Genomic DNA, 22,198 nt, shown 5'->3' on the forward strand with positions numbered 1-22,198 from the left:
TCTGCACAGAGTAGTGGCTTAGATGATGATCTTTGTTGAGTCAGTGTTCCCTGAGCCTGGATAACCAGTGGGGGAGGCGACCCAGCAGCCGTGAGCTGGCGAGTGCTGCCCCTTTCTGGAGCAGTGTGCGATCCTGAAGCCTGAACACGGAGGGTACTCTGTCCTTGACAGACTGAGGGGCTGTGATAGAAGTTGATATTTGTAGGTGGTTCACTATTTTGCTGTCATAACTAAGTGAGAAGTAGTAAAATAGGATTTCCAAGTGTCAGGCAGGAAGAAAGGAGTTCAGTTCAGTTGTCATTCAGTTGTGTCTGACTCTTTGTGACCCCGTGGACTGTAGCATGCCTCCCTGTCCATCACCAACTCCTGCAGCTTACTCAAACTCATGTCCATTGAGTTGGTGATGCCATCCAACTATCTCATCCTCTGTTGTCCCCTTCTCCTCCCACCTTCAATCTTTCCCAGCATCAGGGTCTTTTCAAATGAGTCAGTTTTTCACATCAGGTGGCCAAAGTATTGGAGTTTCAGCTTCAACATCAGTCCTTCCAGTGAATATTCAGGACTGATCTCCTTTGGGATGGACTGGTTGGATCCCCTTGCAGTCCAAGGGACTTTCAAGAGTCTTCTCCAACACCACAGTTCAAAAGCATTAGTTCTTCGGCTCTCAGGTTTCTTTATAGTCCAACTCTCACATCTATACATGACTACTGGAAAAACTTGACTAGATGTACATTTGTTGGTAAAGTGATGTCTCTGTTCTATAATATGCTGTCTAGGTTGGTCATAGCTTTTCTTCCAAGGAGCAAACATCTTTTAATTTCATGGCTGCAGTCACCATCTGCAATGATTTTGGAGCCCCAAAAAATAAAGTCTCTCACTGTTTTCCCATCTATTTACCATGAAGTGATGGAACCAGATTCCTTGATCTTAGTTTTCTGAATGTTGAGATTTAAGCCAACTTTTTCACTCCTCTTTCACTTCCATAAAGAGGCTCTTTAGTTCTTCTTCGCTTTCTGCCATAAGGGTGGTATCATCTGCATATCTGAGGTTACTGATATTTCTCTCGGCAACCTTGAGTCCAGCTTGTGCTTCATCCAGCTCAGCGTTTCTCATGATGTACTCTGCATATAAGTTAAATATACTGGGTGACAATATACAGCCTTGACGTACTCCTTTTCCTATTTGGAACCAGTCGGTTGGTCCATGTCTAGTTCTAACTGTTGCTTCCTGACCTGAATACGGATTTCTTAAGAGGTAGGTCAGGTGGTCTGGTATTCCCATCACTTAAAGAATTTTCCATAGTTTATTGTGATCCACACAGTCAAAGGCTTTGGTGCAGTCAATAAAGCAGAAATAGATGTTTTTCTGGAACTCTGGCTTTTTTGATAATCCAACGGATATTGGCAATTTGATCTCTGGTTCCTCTGCCTTTTATAAAACCAGCTTAAACATCTGGAAGTTCATAGTTCATGTACTGTTGAAGCCTTGCTTGGAGAATTTTGAGCATTACTTTACTAGCATGTGAGATGAGTGCAATTGTGTAGTAGTTTGAACATTCTTTGGCATTGCGTTTCTTTGGGATTGAAATGAAAACTGATGTTTTCCAGCCCTGTGGCCACTGCTGAGTTTTCCAAATTTCCTGGCATATTGAGTGTAGCACTTTCACAGCATCATCTCTTAGGATTTGGATTAACTCAGCTGGAATTCCATCACCTCCACTCGCTTTGTTTGTAGTGATGCTTCCTAAGGCCCACTTGACTTCACATTCCAGTATGTCTGGCTCTAGGTGAGTGATCACACCATCATGATTATCTGGGTCATGAAGATCTTTTTTGTTTAGTTCTTCTGTGTATTCTTGCCACCTCTTCTTAATGTCTTCTGCTTCTTTTAGGTCCATACCATTTCTGTCCTTTATTGTGCCCATCTCTGCATGAAATATTCCCTTGTTATCTCTAATTTTCTTGAAGAGATCTCTAGTCTTTCCCATTCTAATGTTTTCCTCTATTTCTTTGCACTGATCAAGGCTTTCTTATCTCTCCTTTCTTCTCTTTGGAACTCCACATTCAAATGGATGTATCTTTCGTTTTCTCCTTTGCTTTTCAGTTCTCTTCTTTTCACAGCTATTTGTAAGGCCTCCTCAGACAGCCATTTTGCTTTTTTGCATTTCTTTTTCTTGGGGATAGTCTTGCTCTTTGTCTCCTGTACAGTGTCATGAACCTCTGTACATAGTTCATCCAGCACTCTATCATATCTAATCCCTTGAATCTGTTTCTCACTTCCACTGTATAATAGTAAGGGATTTGATTTAGGACATACCTGAATGGTTTACTGGTTTTCCCTACTTTCTTCTATTTCAGTCTGAATTTGGCAATAAGGAGTTCATGATCTGAGCCACAGTTTTGTTTTTTTTTTTTTGCTGACTGTATAGAGCTTCTCCATCTTTGGCTGCAAAGAATATAATCAGTCTGATTTCAGTATTGACCATCAGGTGATGTCCATGTATAGAGTCTTCTCTTGTGTTTTTGGAAGAAGGTATTTGCCATGAACAGTGAGTTCTCTTGGCAAAACTTTATTGTCCTTTGCCCTGCTTCATTCTGTACTCCAAGGCCAAATTTGCCTGTTAGTCTAGGTGTTTCTTGACTTCCTACTTTTGCATTCCAGTCCCCTATAATGAAAGGGACATCTTTTTTGGGTGTTAGTTCTGGTGGCTTAGATGGTAAAGCATCTGCCTACAATGAGGAAGACCTGGGTTCAATCCCTGGGTCAGGAAGATCCCCTGGAGAAGGAAATGGCAACCCACTCCAGTTTTCTTGCCTGGAAAATCTCATGGATGGTGGAGCCTGGTAGGCTACAGTCCATGGATCGCAAAGAGTTGGACATAACTGAGTGATTTCACTTTACTTTCTGGAAGGTCTTGTAGGTTTTCATAGAACCATTCAACTTCAGCTTCTTCAGCATTACTAGTCAGGGCATAGACTTGGATTACCGTGATATTGAATGGTTTGCTTTGGAAAGGAACAGAGATCATTCTGTCATTTTTGCGATTGTATCCAAGTACTGCATTTCAGACTCTTGTTGACTATGATGGCTACTCCATTTCTTCTAAGGGATTCTTGCCCACAGTAGTAGATATAATGGTCATCTGAGTTAAATTCACTCATTCCAGTCATTTTATTTTGCTGATTCCTAGAATGTCGACGTTCACTCTTGCCATCTCATGTTTGACCACTTCCAATTCATGGACCTAACATTCCAGTTTCCTATGCAATATTGCTCTTTACAGCATCGGACTTTGCTTCTGTCACCAGTCACATCCACAACTTGTTTTTGCTTTGGCTCCATCTCTTCATTCTTTCTGAAGTTATTTCTCCACTGATCTCCAGTAGCACATTGGGCACCTACCGACCTGGGTAGTTCATCTTTCAGTGTCCTATCTTTTTGCCATTTCATACTCTTCATGGGGTTCTCAAGGCAAGAATACTGCAGTGGTTTGCCATTTATTCTCCAGTGGACCGTGTTTTGTCAGAACTCTCCACCATTACCCGCTTGTCTTGGGTGGCCGTACATGGCATGGCTCATAGTTTCATTGAGTTAGACAATGCTGTGGTCCATGTGATCAGATTGGCTAATTTTCTGTGATTGTGGTTTTCAGTCTGTCTGCCCTCTGATGAAGATGGATAAGAGGCTTATGGAAGTTTCTTGATGGGAGAGACTGACTAAGAAGGAAAGTGGAGAAGCTTCGAAGGCTTAAAAAATGTTTCTTGTATATTAAAATGTAGCTTCTTTTGATAGATTTTTCATTCCTAAAATCTGAAACTAGTCTTTTTGGTGATAAAAAATCGTCATTTTTTAAGTATGTGAATGCTGTTTAATCAGTTCAGTTTTTTCTAGAAAAAAAATTCAATTTGAAGATTATTCAGACTTTTAATCCAGACTGTGTTTTTGGTCTTTTGGGCATTTTACTTAATCACTTATAACTTTTTTTTTTTTGACATAGCAGTTACTATTTTCTTAACACTCAGGATATGTAAAGACCCACGGACACCCTAAGTCTCTCAGGAACGTGACCTGTGACCAGCATGAGGAGTACTTTGTCTTTCACCCTTGAGTTGGATTATGTGTTGTCACATATACCTTCATTTTTTATATTTTTCTTTCAATAGAAGTACTTTATTGCCCTGTTTAGCCAGGACCCGTAATGCATGTATCATGTATAAAACTGAGGCTTTATCACTCTCACCCATGGTGTCATAATTAATTTCTTTATTACCCATTTTTTTTTGTTGGTTTTGAATTAAAGCTCTCTTTAGAGCTTTGAAGATTACTTATAAGAGTTAATTTACCAAGAGTGACTTCTTAATATAAAGTGCCTCTTTGCTTGCTGAGCATTACTGAGGTTCATTACATCAAATGAAAATGGAGAGATTAGTGGAGATTTCAAATTATTTAGGGCTTCTTTTATAGCTCAGTTGGTAAAATATCCATTTGCAATACAGGAGACCCCAGTTCGATTCCTGGTTTGGGAAGATCCCCTGGGGAAGGAATAGGCTACCTGTCCAGTATTCTTGGGCTTCCCTTGTGGCTCAGTTGGTAAAGAATCCTCCTGAAATGTGGGAGACCTGGGTTCAATCCCTGGATTGAGAAGATCCCCTAGAGAAGAGAATGACTATCCACTCCTGTATTCTGGCCTAGAGAATTCCATGGGATCGCAAAGAGTTGGGACACGACTGAGCGACTTTCATTTTCAATTTATTTATTTAGTAAAGGGCCAGGCATGCTGGGTACTTATGTGTTGGTCTTTTGAAAAGTTTCATTATCTAATTCATATTCATATAACAAGTGTTCTGCCTGTTGCTGAATATCAGGAGGGCTAGGATTACCTTGAAATGGCAGAATCACAGCTTTAATGAGAGCCCATAGGATCCAGAGATCTATTGGAATATTTTTTCCCCGTCTAGTGGCTTGTTTAATATTCTCTTTAACCGAGTTCCAAATTTCTATATCAAAACTGCCCTCATCAGGGAACCAGGGATTATATTCAACCACTGTTTGAAGGCATGCCTCTATGTGTTGACGTGAAACCAAAAGTCCTTAAAAAGAAAAATGGTGGGGCTTTCCAGCTGTTTGTCCCATAACCCTGCACTTAACTGACCTCAATAGGTCCCAGTCACTCCGGCCTGAATACCACAAATTCCAGGTCCCTGTTTCGGGCACCACTTGTTGGTCTTTGATATAGACCGGGAAACTGGTGGACCGGAGTAGATTAAAAGAAAGAGAGAGAGAGTGCAGTATCTCTCGGGTTACATGGAAAACCAATAAAGCCCATGCACAGGACTTGTACCACTCACTAAGGCACAGGGCGTCCTCTCAAGGAGGTCTTGAAAGCCCGGGTGAGAGAGTGAGCTTGGCAGGTTTCCACGCTCTGAAGAGAATTAAGACAGAAAGAAGGATGTGGGGGACCCAAGTCTCTAGTGGAGCAAGGGTATTTTATTAGCAGAAGTGCAGGCTTATATATCTTTAATAAAATGATTACTCAGCCATTACAAAGGATGAAATTCCATCAGTTGCAACAAAATGGATAGTCTAATACATACAAGGTCACTGATATTGAAAAGAGTCACTAAAGGGAGCTACTGAAAAGAACCCAAGCAGGTACCCTTTCCCATGATCTCAGTCCTGAGAATTGTGTGAAGCTATGCTTGTTCCCAGAATAGGAACTGATGAGGAACAGAGAATCCTTGAGAAATGGCACACAAAGGAAGAAAAGTGCAACATATTGGATTTCTTAAAGTTGAACATTCCCTGACACTTATGCTGCAGCTTTGTGGAGATTAATGAGACAGTTAAAACCATGGGTCATGATGAAAACTTACAAATGATTAAAAACCTTCCACACTGGATATTGTATTAAGTACATTATTTTAATAAACTAGTGTGCATCATTCAGTTTGCATTTCAGGAAGGTGCCTTGTCATCTCTGCTACTAAATTCTGTGGGTGTCTAGAGCTGTTTCTGTATATAAATCTGATAAAAGAAGGAGGCTTTCTAAAGGCAACTTAAAACTACTTCACACCACCTAAGACATAGGATTGGATGAAAAGGTCTTTGGGACACAGTATCTTAAAATAGGAAAAAAAGTGTGAGTTAATGTTAGGATATCAGTGACTATTACATTATTTTCTCTACTTTTTAAAGTAATGTGTATTACTTTATTGAAATGGGTACATTTTTTATAAACTTTAATTTGCAGGAATCAGAAACCCCAACCCTACAAGGCCTTTCCTTTACTGTCAGACCCGGTGAGCTGTTAGCTGTGGTCGGACCTGTGGGAGCAGGAAAGGTAAGTTGTGATGCCTTTTGTCAGCTTGATGTGATACCACAGCCTCTGTTCAGTCCTCAGAGTGGAGCCCAGAGCTGAGTGTGACTCAGTTTGAGTTTGAATTGGGTGTCTCTAGAAAGGTTTTTCTCCAGGAACATTAGTTTTGCAAAAAGGTTTCATGGCCTACTACATCAGCATAAATGCACATTGTGTTTTCCTTCTTAATGCTTCATGTGACATAGTTGGGAACTGCTCGTGGGGAGTTTGGACATCTCAGTGAAGGAGATTATTTATGTGGCAGCTGTTCAGGATGGATGGAGACAGTCGGGACTTCTTTTTGTCACAGTGGCCCCTCCAGGAAGTTTGGAGGTGGTGAAGGCTCTTCCAGGAAGCTCTGAGCATTTCTTTACGTGACTTGACTTGGTCCCATCAGTGCACGTATAGGGAATGTGCAACCACGTGCTGGAGCTAAAGATATAGACATGAGCCAGACCTTGACACGTCTGCCCTCCAGAGGCAACCAGGTTCTGGGGCAAGACAGATATGCAGGCAGACTATTTCAGCCCAGTGTGGTGAGCGCTCTTATGGTATGGACATAGGCATGTCATTTCTGTGTGTTACAGGAGATGTGAAGGACATGTACATGTGCACTTAGCGTCCTGTGTTTTGTACAACAAAATACAGAAACCTAAATGTGGGATGTGCACACGAGAGGGTGATGACTTCCTCCATGAAGGACTTTTTTAAAATTTATTTTTAATTGGAGGATAATCGCTTTACAATATTGTGTTGGTTTCTGCCATACATCAATATGAATCAGCCATAGGTATACATATGTTTCCTCTCTCCTGAACCTGTTTCCCACCTCTCATCCCATCTTACCCCCCTACCTTGTCACAGAGCCCAGGATTTGAGTTCCCTGGGCATGATGGACTTCTGTTCTTCAAATACAACAACCTCAGAGTTCTTTTAAATAGCAATCTTTGGATATATTCTTCACACATAGTTAAATTTTTAATATACTTATTTATGTATTTGGTTGCATTGAGTCTTTGTTGCAGTGCATAGTGTCTCTAATTGTGGCATGTGGGCTCAGTTGCCCTGGGCATGTAGGATATTAGTTCCCCCACCAGGGGACCAGGGATCTAACCAGAGCCTCTGGCACTGGAAGGTGGATTCTCCTTGGTTTTTTAGTGTTTATTATCTGGATATAATTGTTGTTTTTTTAATATTTTATTTTGTACTGGGGTATAGCCAATTAACAATGTTGTGATAGTTTCAGGTGAACGGTGAAGGGTATATGTCAGCCATACATATACATGTACCCATTCTCCCCCAAATTCCCCTCCCATCCAGGCTGCCACACAACATTGAATAGAGTTCCACGTGCTGTACAGTAGGTCCTTGCTGGTGATTCATTTTACATACAGCAGTGTGTACCTGTCCATCCGGAACTCCCTAACTGTCCCTTTCCCCCCATCCTGGAAGGTGGGTTCTTAACCACTGGACCACCAGGGAAGCCCCACATAGCTTTTTAAGAACAAGTATTTGTCAAGTAAAAGATATCCAGGTGCAGGAACAACTGCATTAAACATCAGATACAGAAAATATACATCCTGCTTGTCTGCTCTGCTAGAGAAGGATGTTAAACATTCTTAGTCTTTGCTGAGTAGAGCATTTCATCTGAGGGAACTCAGGCAGAGTAGATTGTTATCGTGTTAATATTCCTTATCAACCTTTAGTTTAAGAGTTGACCAGTAATGCTCTGTTCCATTTTTTTTCCTGCAGTATCCAAAGCTGTACTTTATATACTTCTGATATCCTCTATCAAGCACCAGGGTGGGGTTGGCTGTGCTGCGGGGCGTGTTCCATCCTGAGTGCACCCTGTTCACATGTGTGTGTTGCCGTCTGTTTCAGTCATCACTGTTAAGCGCTCTGCTGGGAGAGCTGCCCCCGAGCCAGGGGAAGGTCAGCGTGCTCGGGAGGATCGCATATGTTTCTCAGCAGCCCTGGGTGTTTCCAGGGACTGTGAGGAGTAACATTTTATTTGGGAAGAAATATGAAGAAGAGCGATATGAAGAAGTAATAAAGGCTTGTGCTTTGGAAGAGGTGAGTAATGACTCTTGAGTTGCATGTAGTCGAATTTCAAATAATGATAACATTGATTTAAGCTCTAAGGTTTGTTAAAAGTTTTTTGTAATTTGAAAGTTCTTATATGTTGCTTTACGCTGGACTTCTGGGTAAGTATGCAGTGATATACATTGTTGTTTTAATTCTGGTGTGATAATGATGGTCACAGAATGCCTTTGTTTCATTTGGTGAAGTATCTTTTACTTTTAGATTCTTTTTTTAATGAACAATTAACAAAAATTTGTAAGAATAGAGAGTGCTGTGTAATGAACCCTCATGTTCCCACCTCCAGGTTCAGCCAGGGTCAGCTGGTGGCCAGTCTTGCTGGATCTTTAACCCTGCCCTGTGCCACCCCTCCACACAACCCCACCACCCCATCCCCCCGGGGTTCTAAAGCAAATCCTAGATCTCAGATAAGTTCATCTGTAAACATTTCATTGTTGTTGTTGTTCAGTCCCTAAGTCTTGTCCAGCTCTTTTCAACTCCATGGACTGCAGCAGGCCAGGCCTCCCTGTCCTTCACCATCTCCTGGAGCTTGCTCAAACTCATGTTCATCAAGTCGGTGATGCCATCCAACCATCTAATCCTCTGTTGTCCCCTTCTCCTCCTGCCCTCAGTCTTTCCAAGTGTCAAGGTCTTTTCCAGTGAGTTGGTACTTTGTATCAGGTGGCCAAAGTATTGGAGATTCAGCTTTAGCATCAGTCCTTCCAATGAATATTTAGGGTTGATTTCCTTTAGGATGGACTGGTTTGATCTCCTTGCAGTCCACAGGACTTTCAAGAGTCTTCTCCAGCACCACAATTCAAAAGTATCAATTCTTCAGCACTCTGCCTTCTTTATGGTCCAACTCTCACATCCATATATGGCTTGTGGAAAAACCATAGCTTTGACTATATGAAAATTTGTTGGCAAAGTGATGTCTCTGCTTTTTAATATACTGTTTAGGTTTGTCACAGCTTTTCTGCCAAGGAGCAAGCATCTTTTAATTTCGTGGCTGCAGTCACTGTCTGCAGTGATTTTTGAGCCCAAGAAAATAAAATCTGTCACTGTTTTTACCTTTTCCCCATCTATTTGCCATGAAGTAAAGGGGCCAGTTGCCACATAAATCATAAAGAAACATATTCTGTTACCATAAGCAATATAGTATGTAATATTTGCATATTATCATTAACCAGTTTTTAAAACTTAAGTTTCTTTTTAAACAAGTTTTTATAAAAAACTTTTAAGGATTTTTAAAAGTTTTAGGCATTACCTAGTTAAAGGTTGGAGAAGGCAAGTTAAAGGTAACATGTTGATAAATTCTAGTTTGATATTTTCCCATATAGATTGCTTGACCTTACAAAGCCCTTTTGGATGCCTGTAAGTTTATACTTTCATCTCATATTTACACATTCCTGGCAACTTGGACATTTTCTTTTCAGGTTGCCTTGACAATCATAGATAATAAGATCCTTCTGTGTCTAGGTATACAGACCTTCGAGACTTGAGTTATTTTAGTGTTGTCTTCATTTCAGATATAATCTTCAGTCACCCCCTGGGCCGTGTGATGTGAAAGAGCAAAAGGCTTTGAAGTGGTTCAAAAGGACATGATCTGGTTCAGATTCCAGCTCTTCTGTTTAACAGCTGACCATCCTCAGACCAGTGATGTGACCTCACTTAGTCTCAGTTTCCTCATCTGTGAAATGGGGCCAGTGCTTCCTGTGAGCTTGTTGTGAGGATTAGAGATAATCAGCATCAGGGTCCAGCACAGAGTTTGGTGCACAGATCTTACCCCCTAGGAGCTGAGAGAACCCATGTGCACGTGTACAAATGATGGAGCAGAATTAGATGGTCCTTCATGAGAGATGAGAGATGTAAGCAGAGCCTTAGGAACCCGGCAGGTAGAGATGAGTCCAGGATGGTTTCATGGGAGAGTGTGCTTGGGATGAGCCTGGGAGAATGGGCAGGATATTGACAGGCTGTGAGAGGAGGGGCGATTCCACGTGTAAGAAAAGCTGTGAAGGAAGCAGGGCTCCTGCTGCTTCACTCTCAAGTCCAGCCCTCCTCTGCCAGGGTCTCACGTCTTGCTCACATTTACCATTTCAGCAGTCTGCTCCGTGGTGTCTCCACTGTGAGTCTCCACTATCGCTGAAGGGCCCTTGATGTGCTTCTGGACAGATGGCATCAAATCTGCTTTGCCATTTCCTAGTTTGCCTTTAGTGTGTGTGTCTGCTGTTCAGTGGAATTGGGAAAACTCAACTTAAAGGAAAATAATGTGAATAAGAACACCTTTCTGTCAGTGGGTGGAATTGTAGTCTATACTCAAGTCAGGCTTTTCCCTTTAACATAATTGGAAAATGGTGGCTAGGAATTTAGCCTGACTTGGATTTTGTTGCAAATCCTGTGAAATTGTTTTCCCATTTGGGGCTGGTCCATAAATAATGTTCAGAGTCAACAACACAGTCACAGTCTTGCTACCAGATTCGGAGAGACCCTGTTTCTTGTGCCCTAACTGTGCTAAGTGAATGAGTGGATTTAGGTGCTTTTTCTAGAACATGCTTAAGGTTGCTGTGCTATGACGTGTTACTATTTTGTTAAGCAAAATGAAACAATGTAGAATCAAAGCATAAAAGCTAAGTGGAATGAACAGTTTGAAAGGACTTCAACAGTGAAACAGAGACCAATAATTCTCTGTGTGTGTGTGTGTGTATGAATGGAGGGCTGGGAACCTGTTTAAAATGGCTCATTGTTGTTCATGAAAACCAAATCAAGAGATGGTAATAACTTCTGAACTCAACAAAGAAAGAAGATGAAATAATGATGAATTTTCATGACAGATCAATTGCTGCTTTTCATTGGATATAACCTAGTTAAGCTTTGAATGAGCAGGGAACCTGTGTGTCTGTGTGCCTGTCAGGGAGGGTTATGAGGGACACTCTTTCTTCTCTTTATGGTCATGTGCTTTGTATGTTATGACCCACCCTGTGAATGTGGTCCCACTGTTGGTTTGATGGGAAAATAGGCATCAGTTACAAGTAGCAAATTATAATCAATTCTAGTCCTTTTTCCATTTATAGAGGGTGTTCTCACTTTTAAGTTTAGTGACTCTTGTTTTTGTAGTACATTCTGTAGAAAAGGAATCTGAGACTTAAGGAGATCAAAGGACTTGTTTATCATGCAGACTCCAGTGTGCTACCTGCTTTCTCCCCAAATTTGCTAAAGCAGAGACAGAGAAGTGAGGGCGTCATCTGCAGAAAGGTACTGCTGTGTATCTTAAGTTGATGCCTGAGGGGTTTAGTAGATAATTCAAAGATTTCTAACATAATAATTTTGTAACCTAAACCTGATTGTTATCTTGTCATTTGGGGGATATTGTTGTGATTTTTTTTTTTAATTTCCCCAGATACTCTTTGGAAAATAGACTGATTTGTCCATTTACTTCTTAAATAATATTCAAATATAACTTATGGTAGATTTCCAGATCCTCAAGTCAAAGCTTCAAATCCTTCTTAACTTTGAGTTTTTCCTGCTTTCACAGATAAGCATCTACTTAGTTCAGCTGATCTGCTTGGCCTACGTTGAGTACACTGTTTCTTTCCTTTTGGTTTTCCTGCCCAGCCTGCTCTTTCTGCTCCCATTTCTTGTACAGACCTTTTCTGTCACTCTATGACTTGCCTTAAGTATCACTGGGAAGACATTGGCGAGGTGTTATCCCTTCTCTGAAAGTGAGAAGCAGAGACCAAGATCAGGAAAACTGGTAACTTGAGATAAAATAAGTCCTGTGCCTTCACCTCCTGGGCCTCCAGCTCTCACACCTGTGTCTCTGGCACAGACCTTCACACCTGCATGTCTGGCTGCACTGTGATGTCACTGAGAGCTCATCTCAGCTTGTCCACAAGTAATGTCTCCTAAACCAGCCACCACCATCTTCCCCAGCTCAGTAAATGGAGACCCTGTCCTTCCCCTTCCTCACCCCAGACACCATAGTCTCCTCTTCTCTTATAGCCCACACCCATCCTGTTAGCAGGTCTTACAAATTTGCCTTCCGAATGTGTCTGGAGTGTGACCCCGTCTCTCCATTCCCACTGTTTTCTAGCTTATTCCAGTAATGTCCTCACTTGTATCTGCCTTTACCCTTCCCCACTTACTGCCTGTTTTCGGCAAAGCACAGGAGTTTCCTTGTAAACCTCAGACAATGTCAGTCCTCCCTTCTCCCTCCTCCTATTACTGGAGTGACCCCAGGCTCCTCCTGCTCTGTCTCCGCCCTCACTCCCCTCATTCTCACTCTGCTCTCCTGCCTTCTTGTCCTGAACCCCTTGGGCATCTCCCCGTGGCCCCTGCACCCGCCCCTCCCTCTGTGAGGAGCAGCTTCTCCAGGTCTGCCTGAGTCCCTCCCTCCCCCAGATCTGCTCACAGCCCTCTGAGCAGAGCCCTCCCACCCTAGTGTGGACTCACTTCCCTCCTTTGCACTCCATCCCCCCTGAGCCGGCTTCCTTTTCCTTCTTGTCCTCAGTCCTTGTGCTCAGGTTAATTTTCCATATCACCCATTTCCCACCGTGGAAAGAAATTCTAAGGGCTCTGTTTCCTCATGGCTGAATTCATTGTGCCCAGAATAGTGCCTGGTGTATAGTCAGTTCTCAATAAATATGTGTTAAAGTGGCAAAATGCATAAATGCTTTGAAAAAATACAGAATGACAACAAGTGAAAAGCCCTAAGAGTTTTTTTTTTTAATTTTCCTGGTTACAGTTTAGTCACTATGCAATAAGTACATTGCTGTTGATTAAACTCTTGTATGAAGAACTGATGCTAAGAGGTTAGGATGGCAGGAGAACACATTTTAAATGTTTTCCTTTTTTTTCCTTTTCTATCTCCATACAGGATTTGCAGAATTTGAAGGAAAGAGATCTAACTGTGACAGGAGATGGAGGAACCCCGCTGAGTGAAGGACAGAAAGCCCGGGTCAGCCTGGCCAGGTAAATGGGGTTTCAGTTGCCATCCTGCCCCTCCTCCTCCACGGCTCCTAGTGGACATGAGCACACAGACCCTGCTCACTGGCTGGATCTGTGTGAAGCAGGATCTTGTCCCTTTCCCTGGGCTCCAGGAAGGAACATGACGTTGTTGGACACTATTGCGATTCAGAGATGAGACCCAGGGAGTGTGAAGTGTCCTTTCCTGATGTCTCTCTGTTTTCTAGGGCTGTGTATCAGGACGCAGACATCTACCTCCTGGACGATCCACTCAGCGCAGTGGATGCAGAAGTCAGCAGGCACTTGTTCAAACAGTGAGTTTGCGCCTGTTTTATATAATTTCTTCTTTCCAGGAACCCTGTAGGGATCAGGGAAGGGAGCTCAGGGCAGCCTTTGTGCTTCAGGAGACTCAGCTACCTCTGCCCTGGTGTTCCTCCCTCCCTTCCCTTCCCTCCATGGAAGATCGATCATAGAGAAATCTTACATCATGATGAGGTCAGGACAGGAAAATACCGCAGGTGCTTCCATTGTGTGGAGGAGAGTGGGGTCCATGCTTTAGGGAGTGAGGGATAGATGGCAGATTCCCCCATGACTTGCAGTTGATGAATCCAGACCCCAGGGATAAGGACAATGTAAATTTTTAAATCAGAGAGTAGGACTTGGTAACGTAACTGGATACCAGTCCTTTTCCTCCATCATGTGTTGAAGGCACATTAGAAGTGATGTTTCCAGTACTGACATAGGACTTCCATGGAAAGACTATTGGTTTATGCCTATTAATTAATCTGTTGGCTTGGAAATACTTAATAAAGACTAGAATTTACAAAAGATTTATTTCACATCTGAATATGACTCAATTATTTAACATTGCTTCATGGATTCTTACTAAAATTAATACTTAGACCCTCATGTAGGGTAACCTTGAATTTGAAACTCGGTATCTGGGTTGAAGTCCTGACTCTCACTTTGTTTGTGGAATTTGTTGTCAGTGGCTCTTTCTTGGCCACAGAACTCCTGAAGGAGAACAGCTCTGATGCTTTTCTGTCCTAACACACACTGACTGAGGCCTCTGGTGGAGTCTAGACTGGCCTCTTTGAAAGCCTCATGAATTCACTTTTTCTGAAACAGCACCACATCTACCCTCATAGTTAGTTTCCTTGCTGTCATTCACCTTGTAAAGCCAACGAGCCTTCCAGCTGCACTTATTAATGTCCTGCTGTATACACAGAGATCGATGCCCTTACAGATATTCCTACACAAAACCTCTTAGTTTACAGGGAGGACGGTGAGCCAGGAGAGGAAAGGACCACACTGGGCCAAATAAGGGAGACTAGGATGCCCAGCTCTCATTCCTGCCTCTGAGGAAACTGTCTCTACATGGAGCTTGTTAAGACAGATGCCTGGGAAAGCTCAGCAGAGTCACAGTTTAGAGAGTTTCCATACAGGGTAGGAAATACTAAGTGGAAGTGAAAGTGTCAGCTGGAGGCTTTCACTGAAGTTGGAAAGCTCCCTGTGCCCGGGGCTGGGTGGGCAGTGCCCTGGGGGCCTGCAGGCTGGGCAGGTGTGTGGAGGCTGAGAAGAGGACCCAGTCCTTTGCTGAAGGAAGAGGAGAAGCTCAGGTGTGGAGGGAGGAGGAAGCAGGGCTGTGAGGAAGACAGCAGGCACGTCCTCGCCTGGAGAAGGCGGGGTGTTCGGCAGAAAGAAGCCTTCTCGCTGTCAGGTCCTGTGTTAGTTTCTAGGACTGTGTCTATCCAGGCTGCTCTCACAGGAATCAGAGCTGGGTGGCTTAGAAATAATGGAAGTTGTCTCATGCATCCAACCTGGGCTGGTGATCTGTTTCACCCTAGATAATATACGTTTCGATGCTGTTCTCTCAAAACATCCCACCCTCGCCCTCTCCTGCAGAGTCCAAAAGTCCGTTCTGTACATCTGTGTCTCTTTTTCTGTTTTGCATATAGGGTTATCATTACCATCTTTCTAAATTCCATATATATGTGTTAGTATACTGTATTGCTCTTTATCTTTCTGGCTTACTTCACTCTGTATAATGGGCTCCAGTTTCATCCATCTCATTTGAACTGATTCAAATGAATTCTTTTTAATGGCTGAGTAATATTCCATGGTGTATATGTACCACAGCTTCCTTATCCATTCGTCTGCTGATGGGCATCTAGGTTGCTTCCATGTCCTGGCTATTATAAACAGTGCCGTGATGAACATTGGGGTGCACGTGTCTCTTTCAGATCTGGTTTCCTCGGTGTGTATGCCCAGAAGTGGTATTGCTGGGTCATATGGCAGCTCTATTTCCAGTTTTTTAATCAGGCCTGGTGCACTGGGAAGACCCAGAGGGGTTGGGTGGAGAGGGAGGTGGGAGGGGGGGATCGTGATGGGGAATACATGTAAATAAATCCATGGCTGATTCATGTCAATGTGTGACAAAAACCACTATGATAATGTAAAGTAATTAGCCTCCAACTAATAAAAATAAATGGGAAAAAAAGAAAAGTAAAAAAAAAAGAAGAAAGAAATACTGGAAGTTTATCTATCTTGGTTCTGGAGGCTGAGAAAGTTCAAGTCAGTGCTGGCAGATTCAGCGTCTGGTGAGGGTCTGATTCCATTATCCTCATGTGGTGGAAGGGTGAGGGAGCCCTGTGGTTCCTTTTATCAGGACACTAATCCCTTTTATGGAGGCTCCACCCTCATGACCTGACCACCTCCCAGTGGCCCCACCTCCTAATACCAACACAGTGAGGATTAGGTTTTAATGCATGAATTTTGTGGACAAAAACATTCACTCTACCAAGTTGTCACAGATGGAGGTGCTTAGAGAATAGAAATTTATTTTCTCACAGTTCTTGAGGCTGGAAGTTCAGGGTGTGGGCAGGTTTGGTTTCTGCTGAGAACGTCCTCCATGTCTACTGGTGGCATCCACCTTGCTGTGTCCTCACATGGTCTTCCCTCTGTCCTTGAGCACCCCTGTGTCTCTGTTCTTTTTTATAAAAAAGCTTTTATTGAAATATAGTTAATTTATGATATTGCGTTAATTTCATTGTACAGCAAAATGACTCAGTTATACACAGATATACATTCTTTTTAATACTCTTTTCCATTATGGTTTATTTCAGGATATTGAATATCCTGAATATAGTTTGCTGCACTATACCATAGGAGCTTGTTGTCTGTCCATTATACACATAATAGTTTGCATCTGCTAACCCCAAATTCCCAGTCCATCCCTCCCCCACACCCCTCCACCTATGCAACCCCAAGTCTGTTCACGATGTCTGTGAGTCTGTTTCTGTTTTGTAGATAGGTTCATTTTTGCCATATTTTAGATTCCACATATAAGTGATACATGATATCTGTCTTTCCCTTTCTGACTTACTTCACTTAGTATGATAAAGTCTAGGTCCATCCACATTTCTGCAAATGGTATTCTTTCTTTCTTTTTATTTTATGGCTGAGTAGTATTGCATTGTCCCTATGTACCACATCTCCTTTACCCATTCATTTGTCTATGAACATTTAGGTTATTTCCATGTTTCGGCTATTGTAAATAGTTTTGCTATGAACATAGGGGTGCATGTGTCTTTTTGATTTATAGTTTCCTCCAGATATATGCCCAGAAATGGGATTACTGGATTATAAAATAATTCTGTTTTTAGTTTTCTGAGGATTCTCCATACTGTTTTCCATAATGCCTGCAACAACTGATAATCCCACCAGCAGTGTAGGAGGGTTCCCTTTACTCCATTCCCCCTCAGCCACTGTTATTTTAATCATGGCCATTCTGACTGGTGTGAGGTGATACCTGATTGAGGTTTTGATTTGCATTTCTCCAATAATTCACAATGGTGAGCTTCTTTTGGCCATCTGTAGCTGTCCTTTGGAGAAATGTCTATTTAGTTCTTCTGCCTACTTTTCACTTAGAATTTTTGTTGTTGTTGAGTTGTATGAGCTGTTTGTATATTTTGGAAATTAGGCCTTTGTTGGTCACATTATTTGTAGGATTTTCTCCCATTCTGTAGGTTGTCTCTTCATTGTGTTTATGGTTTCCTTTACTGTGCAAAAGCTTGTAAGTTTGATTAGGTCCTGTTTGTTCACTTTTTTTTAATTAAAAATAATTATTTATGGCTGTGCTGGCTCTTTGTCTCTGTGGTGCTTTCTCTCTAGTTGTGATGAGCAGGGGCTTCTCTCTAGTTGCAGTGTGTGGGATTCTCATTTCAGTGGCTCCGTTTGAGCAGAGCACCAGCTCTAGGTGTGTGGGCTCAGTAGCTGAGGCTCCTGCGATCCAGAGCACAGGCCCAGTAGTTGTGGTCCATGGACTTAGTTGCTCCATGGTATGTGGGACCCTCTAGGACCAGGGATTGGAACCATGTCTCCTGCATTGGCACATGGGTTCTTTACCAGTGAGCCACCAGGAAAGCCCTTTTTGTATATTTTTGCTTATATTTATATTGCCTTAGGAGACTGACCTAAGAAAACGTTGGTGTAATTTAAGTCAGAGAATGTTTGCCTCTAATCTCTTCTAGAGTTTTATGGGGTCACGTCTCATGATTAAGTCTTTAAGCCATTTTGAGTTTATTTTTGTGCATGGTGGAAGAGTGTGTTCCAGCTTCATTGATTTGCAGTCCTGTGTCTCTATCCTTGTGTCTTAGTCTCTGCCTCATCTAAGCACACCAGTCAGATTAGATTAGGTCTAGTGAAGTGACTTAGCAGCAGCAGCAGTATAATCAAGGGTAATGATTACCTTTTTAAAGTCCCTGTCACCAAATTCTAAGATACTGATGGTTAAAGTGTCAAGTGAATCTGAGGGGACATGACTGATTTACAGAAGGTCCAGAATAGCAAAGTGAAGAGACTCCAGCAGAGTCCAGTGTGTGAGAGGGAGACGTGTGAGGAGCTCTGAGCTCTGGATACAAGGAGCTAGGATTCCACATCCACTAAGCAGGGGTCATTAGCCTTTGGAGGAACCTGCCGTATGTAAAATGTGCTCAGTGTTGGGGTGATGAAAGAGTCGTGGAGATGGATGGTGGTGATGGCTGCACAGCTATGTGAATGGACTTAATGCCACTGGGTTACATGCTTAAAATTGTTAAAATGGTAAATTTCATGTTATATATATATTGTAACACTCATACCAACCTGCATAGTAGCACTGAATCTTTGAGAACATGAGAGAACAGGGCAGATGACACATGGCGTGGCCTCCAGCTCTCTGATCTGACCTCCCATCCTCTCCTGTTCATGACTTGATGAATTTTTCATTAGAGAAGTGCCTGTGTCTTGTCATGAGTTCAGTCACAGGAGCTAGTGCTGTGACAGTGATTCCCTACCCCCACTCTCCTGGCATTGTGAGTATCTCAGCCTCTTTATTTCCAGGACCCTTCCTTGAACTCACAAATGTGTGTCATCTCATCTTGTGAACATCTGCACAAGTTCCCCCTCAGGGCAGGAACAGATCCTGCTGACTGTTGCATCCATGTCACAGAGGAAGACAATTGGTGTGAAGTACAGTGTGCTGATCACAGAAGTTCTCCTGAGTTCTTTTTTGAACACAGGAGATATTTATAAAATCCTCTCAAATATTTTGGGTGTGCCACTTTGGATATATACTTGAGAGAAGCAGGCTTAAGACAGTTGTTTGCTAATCAGAACCACATTCTCTAGGGTGACTTAAAGCAAAAGCAGAGAGCATGAAAGCAATTTAGGAAATCACTCAGCAGCAACTGGAGAGTGTTCTCAAGTTAGAGAATTGGATGGAACAATATGCTGTGAGAGATGGTGGTCATGTGGAAGCTTAGTCATGTGAAGGGTTCTGTATTAAAAGTGAATGAATCACACTTCTACTTACAATTAACAGATTCCTTCAGTCATGAAGGAAGGTCATTAAGGTTTGTGAGTTTTACAATTTATGCAGTGAACACTAAATGGGTTCTGTTACCCACAGAAGGTGAGGGGCCTTAGGTGAACTGATGCTGTCTCACCTGTGTCCAGCTGTGGATCCTGTCCTGGTTCAGCTCCCCATCCCAGACCCCTGCCTCCTGCATTGTCAAGTCTTCAGGTCTGTCCTGATCAGATTCCCACACTGCTGTCTACACAGCTCACCCTCCTGCTCCAGCCCTTCTCAGACCCCTCTTCACATTGAGGAAGCAGCTCCAGATCCTCAAACAGAAAACAGGCTTCCTTGCCATCTGCCCCCCTCAGCCTTTCCAGCTCCACCCCGACTTGGTATCCAGCTGTGCTGGCTCTGTGTGGGTCCTTTCTCAGCCCGTCTGTCTGTCCGTACTGGTCCGTCTGTCCCAGAGCCAGGGAGCAGTGCACGGGACACAAGAAGGTGGGCCCTGCCATTCCCTCGTGCTCCTCCAGGGGGCGCCCTGCCCTCTGTCTTCCCACAGCCCTCAGTGGATGCCCTTGACCATTTATGAGTCCCCCCACCTGCCCACAAGCTGTGAATGCAGGAAGGCGCCTCAGCCCAGCTTGTTTTGTCCCAGGACCCCTGCACCTGCAGTGTCTTCTTCCAGGATGTTTCCCCAGACAGCCTCAGGGCTCCTGTATCTCCCCAGAAAAGTGAAAGTCGCTGTCTTATCCGACTCTTTGTGACCTCATGGACTATACAGTCAATGGAATTCTCCAGGCCAGAATACTGGAGTGGGTGGCCTTTCCTTTCTCCAAGGGATCTTCTCAACCCAGGATCATATCCAGGTCTCCTGCATTGCAGGCTGATTCTTTAGCAGCTGAGCCACAGGGGAAGCCCAGCAATACCAGAGTGGGTAGTCTATCCTTTCTCCAGCATATCTTCCCGACCCAGGAATTGAACTAGGGTCTCCTGCATTGCAGGCGTATTCTTTACCAATTGAGCTGTCAGGGACCAACCCTTATATAGGATTATATGTGGGATTATAGGATTAACACAGCCTTTATATAGGAATAACAGTTAAACAACTGGTTGCTGACTCAGTAATTTCTATAGCATGAGTTGGAAATCTTTACTCTAAAAACTTGGCAAATAGTGTATTTTCCTAATGATTTGGATAAAAGCACCATCTAGGAAAAATTCAAAGCCATCAACTGATCACTTCATTGCAATTATTTATGTTACCTCATCTGTGATGGAATGTTAAGAAGAAAACATTTTAAAACTTTTATGTTGGTCTATTTTGGACATTACAGCCCATTAGATTTGTTTAACATCTGCCTTCCTAGACTACTGGCAGGTAATTATGAATTAAGGAGAAAAAATTCTATTTTAAAGCTTTAGTACTAAATTTGAAAAAAGTGTTAGTCAAGAAACTTAGAATGAACATTGAACTAACAGATGTTAAAGGGTAAAAATGAATCCTTTTGGATTTAATGAAACGATGGTTTGTGTGTCTGTGTCCTGTGGTCCTGATTCTGATCACAGACCCAGTGTCCAGAGTGTCCCTTAGGACTCTTCTGTCCTGAGTCCAAAGCACATGACCGTTTGTGGCTAGGGAGGAGCAGAGAAGGGGGCTGATGTTTATTGAGCATGTTGGTGGTTTGATTTCTCAGAGGGTGTGGATGAAGTTGTCATTGACGTTGTTCTGAGATGAAGAATCTGAGGTTTAGTCTCTTGTCCGACATCATCAGGCTTGTGAGGGACTGAGCTGCAGCCCGCTGCCTTCAGACTCTCTGTCTGACTCGCTCACAGGTTGAGCTGTGTCCCATGCTCCTGAGATTTGCTTTGCGAGGGGCTCAGTTTCCCAGAGTACCTGCCTGGAGTCCTGCCCGTGGTCAGCGGGGGCGCCACACCTGGACACTCGCTTCCCTAGAGGGGTTGTGGACCCTGTGGGATGAGACTGGGGCTGAGTTCCAAGGGTCTGATTTTAAAAGGTAGGAGCAGTTGTAATTTTTTTTTTTTGTCTGTGAAAAAATTTAAGGTGAATAGTGAGGGGCATCTTGGCTATAGAGAAATGGTGGGTGCTCTGAGCTGTTAGATTTCCATTTTGATTTGGGCCACTTGGGTTCTGTCCTTTTATTTTCATGTTTGGAAGGTGTTCCGTCCTAATGAAAGAGGTCTTGCTTCCTGATTGGGACTGGGAATGTTTCAGAGACTGATGGAGGCCACTCTAGGATTCAGTTTCTGTCTAACATTCTTTGGGAACAAGTGTCTAGCAAATGCCCTGTGGCAAAGATTACAAAGAATCTATTAGTTTTTTGTTGCTAATATTTGCATCATTAATTATAGTCATGTAGAAAGTTGCCCTAGAATGTACACATTTTTATATGACGTAGATCCCTCTCCTTGCATTCCCACATAGCGATGAAATAATATTTTAGTTCAGTCAAATTTCGGAATCTCAGTATTACTCAGTTGTTTTTCTTTATGAAACATGTAAATAATTGTTAAGCTGAGTTCTAGAAAAATAAACTTAGCTGTTGGTGCCTCCTTCACTGGACTACTTGTTATAATTTTTTTCAGTTCAGTTCAGTCGCTCTCAGTTGTGTCTGACTTTTTGCGACCCCATAAACCGCAGCATGCCAGGCCTCCCTGTCCATCAGCAACTCCCGGAGTTTACTCAAACCCATGTCCATCGAGTCAGTGATGCCATCCAGCCATCTCATCCTCCGTCGTCCCCTTTTCCTCCTGCTCTCAAACTTTCCCGGCATCAGGGTGTTTTCAAATGAGTCAGCTCTTCACATCGGGTGGCCAAAGTATTGGAGTTTCAGCTTCTAATATCAGTCCTTCCAGTGAACACCCAAGACTGATCTCCTTTAGGATGGACTGGTTGGATCCCCTTGCAGTCCAAGGGACTCTCAAGAGCCTTCTCCAACACCACA

At 42.9% G+C, this 22,198-nt stretch overlaps 2 protein-coding genes across 2 annotated transcripts in view; both read left to right on the top strand.

Annotated features, from left to right (window-relative positions):
* Positions 1 to 22,198, top strand: part of LOC122687096 (ATP-binding cassette sub-family C member 4-like) — an 860,243-nt gene that overhangs the window by 216,346 nt on the left and 621,699 nt on the right. The window lies entirely within an intron of this gene.
* The window catches only part of LOC122687106 (ATP-binding cassette sub-family C member 4-like), a 132,467-nt gene that overhangs the window by 35,211 nt on the left and 75,058 nt on the right, over positions 1 to 22,198 (top strand). Inside the window, 4 exon segments of the mRNA XM_043892545.1 lie at positions 6,251 to 6,340; positions 8,237 to 8,428; positions 13,308 to 13,402; positions 13,624 to 13,710. Coding sequence (XP_043748480.1) covers positions 6,251 to 6,340; positions 8,237 to 8,428; positions 13,308 to 13,402; positions 13,624 to 13,710 — 464 coding nt within the window.

This window comes from Cervus elaphus, chromosome 30, assembly GCF_910594005.1.
Source record: "Cervus elaphus chromosome 30, mCerEla1.1, whole genome shotgun sequence".
Classification (NCBI taxonomy): Eukaryota; Metazoa; Chordata; class Mammalia; order Artiodactyla; family Cervidae; genus Cervus; species Cervus elaphus.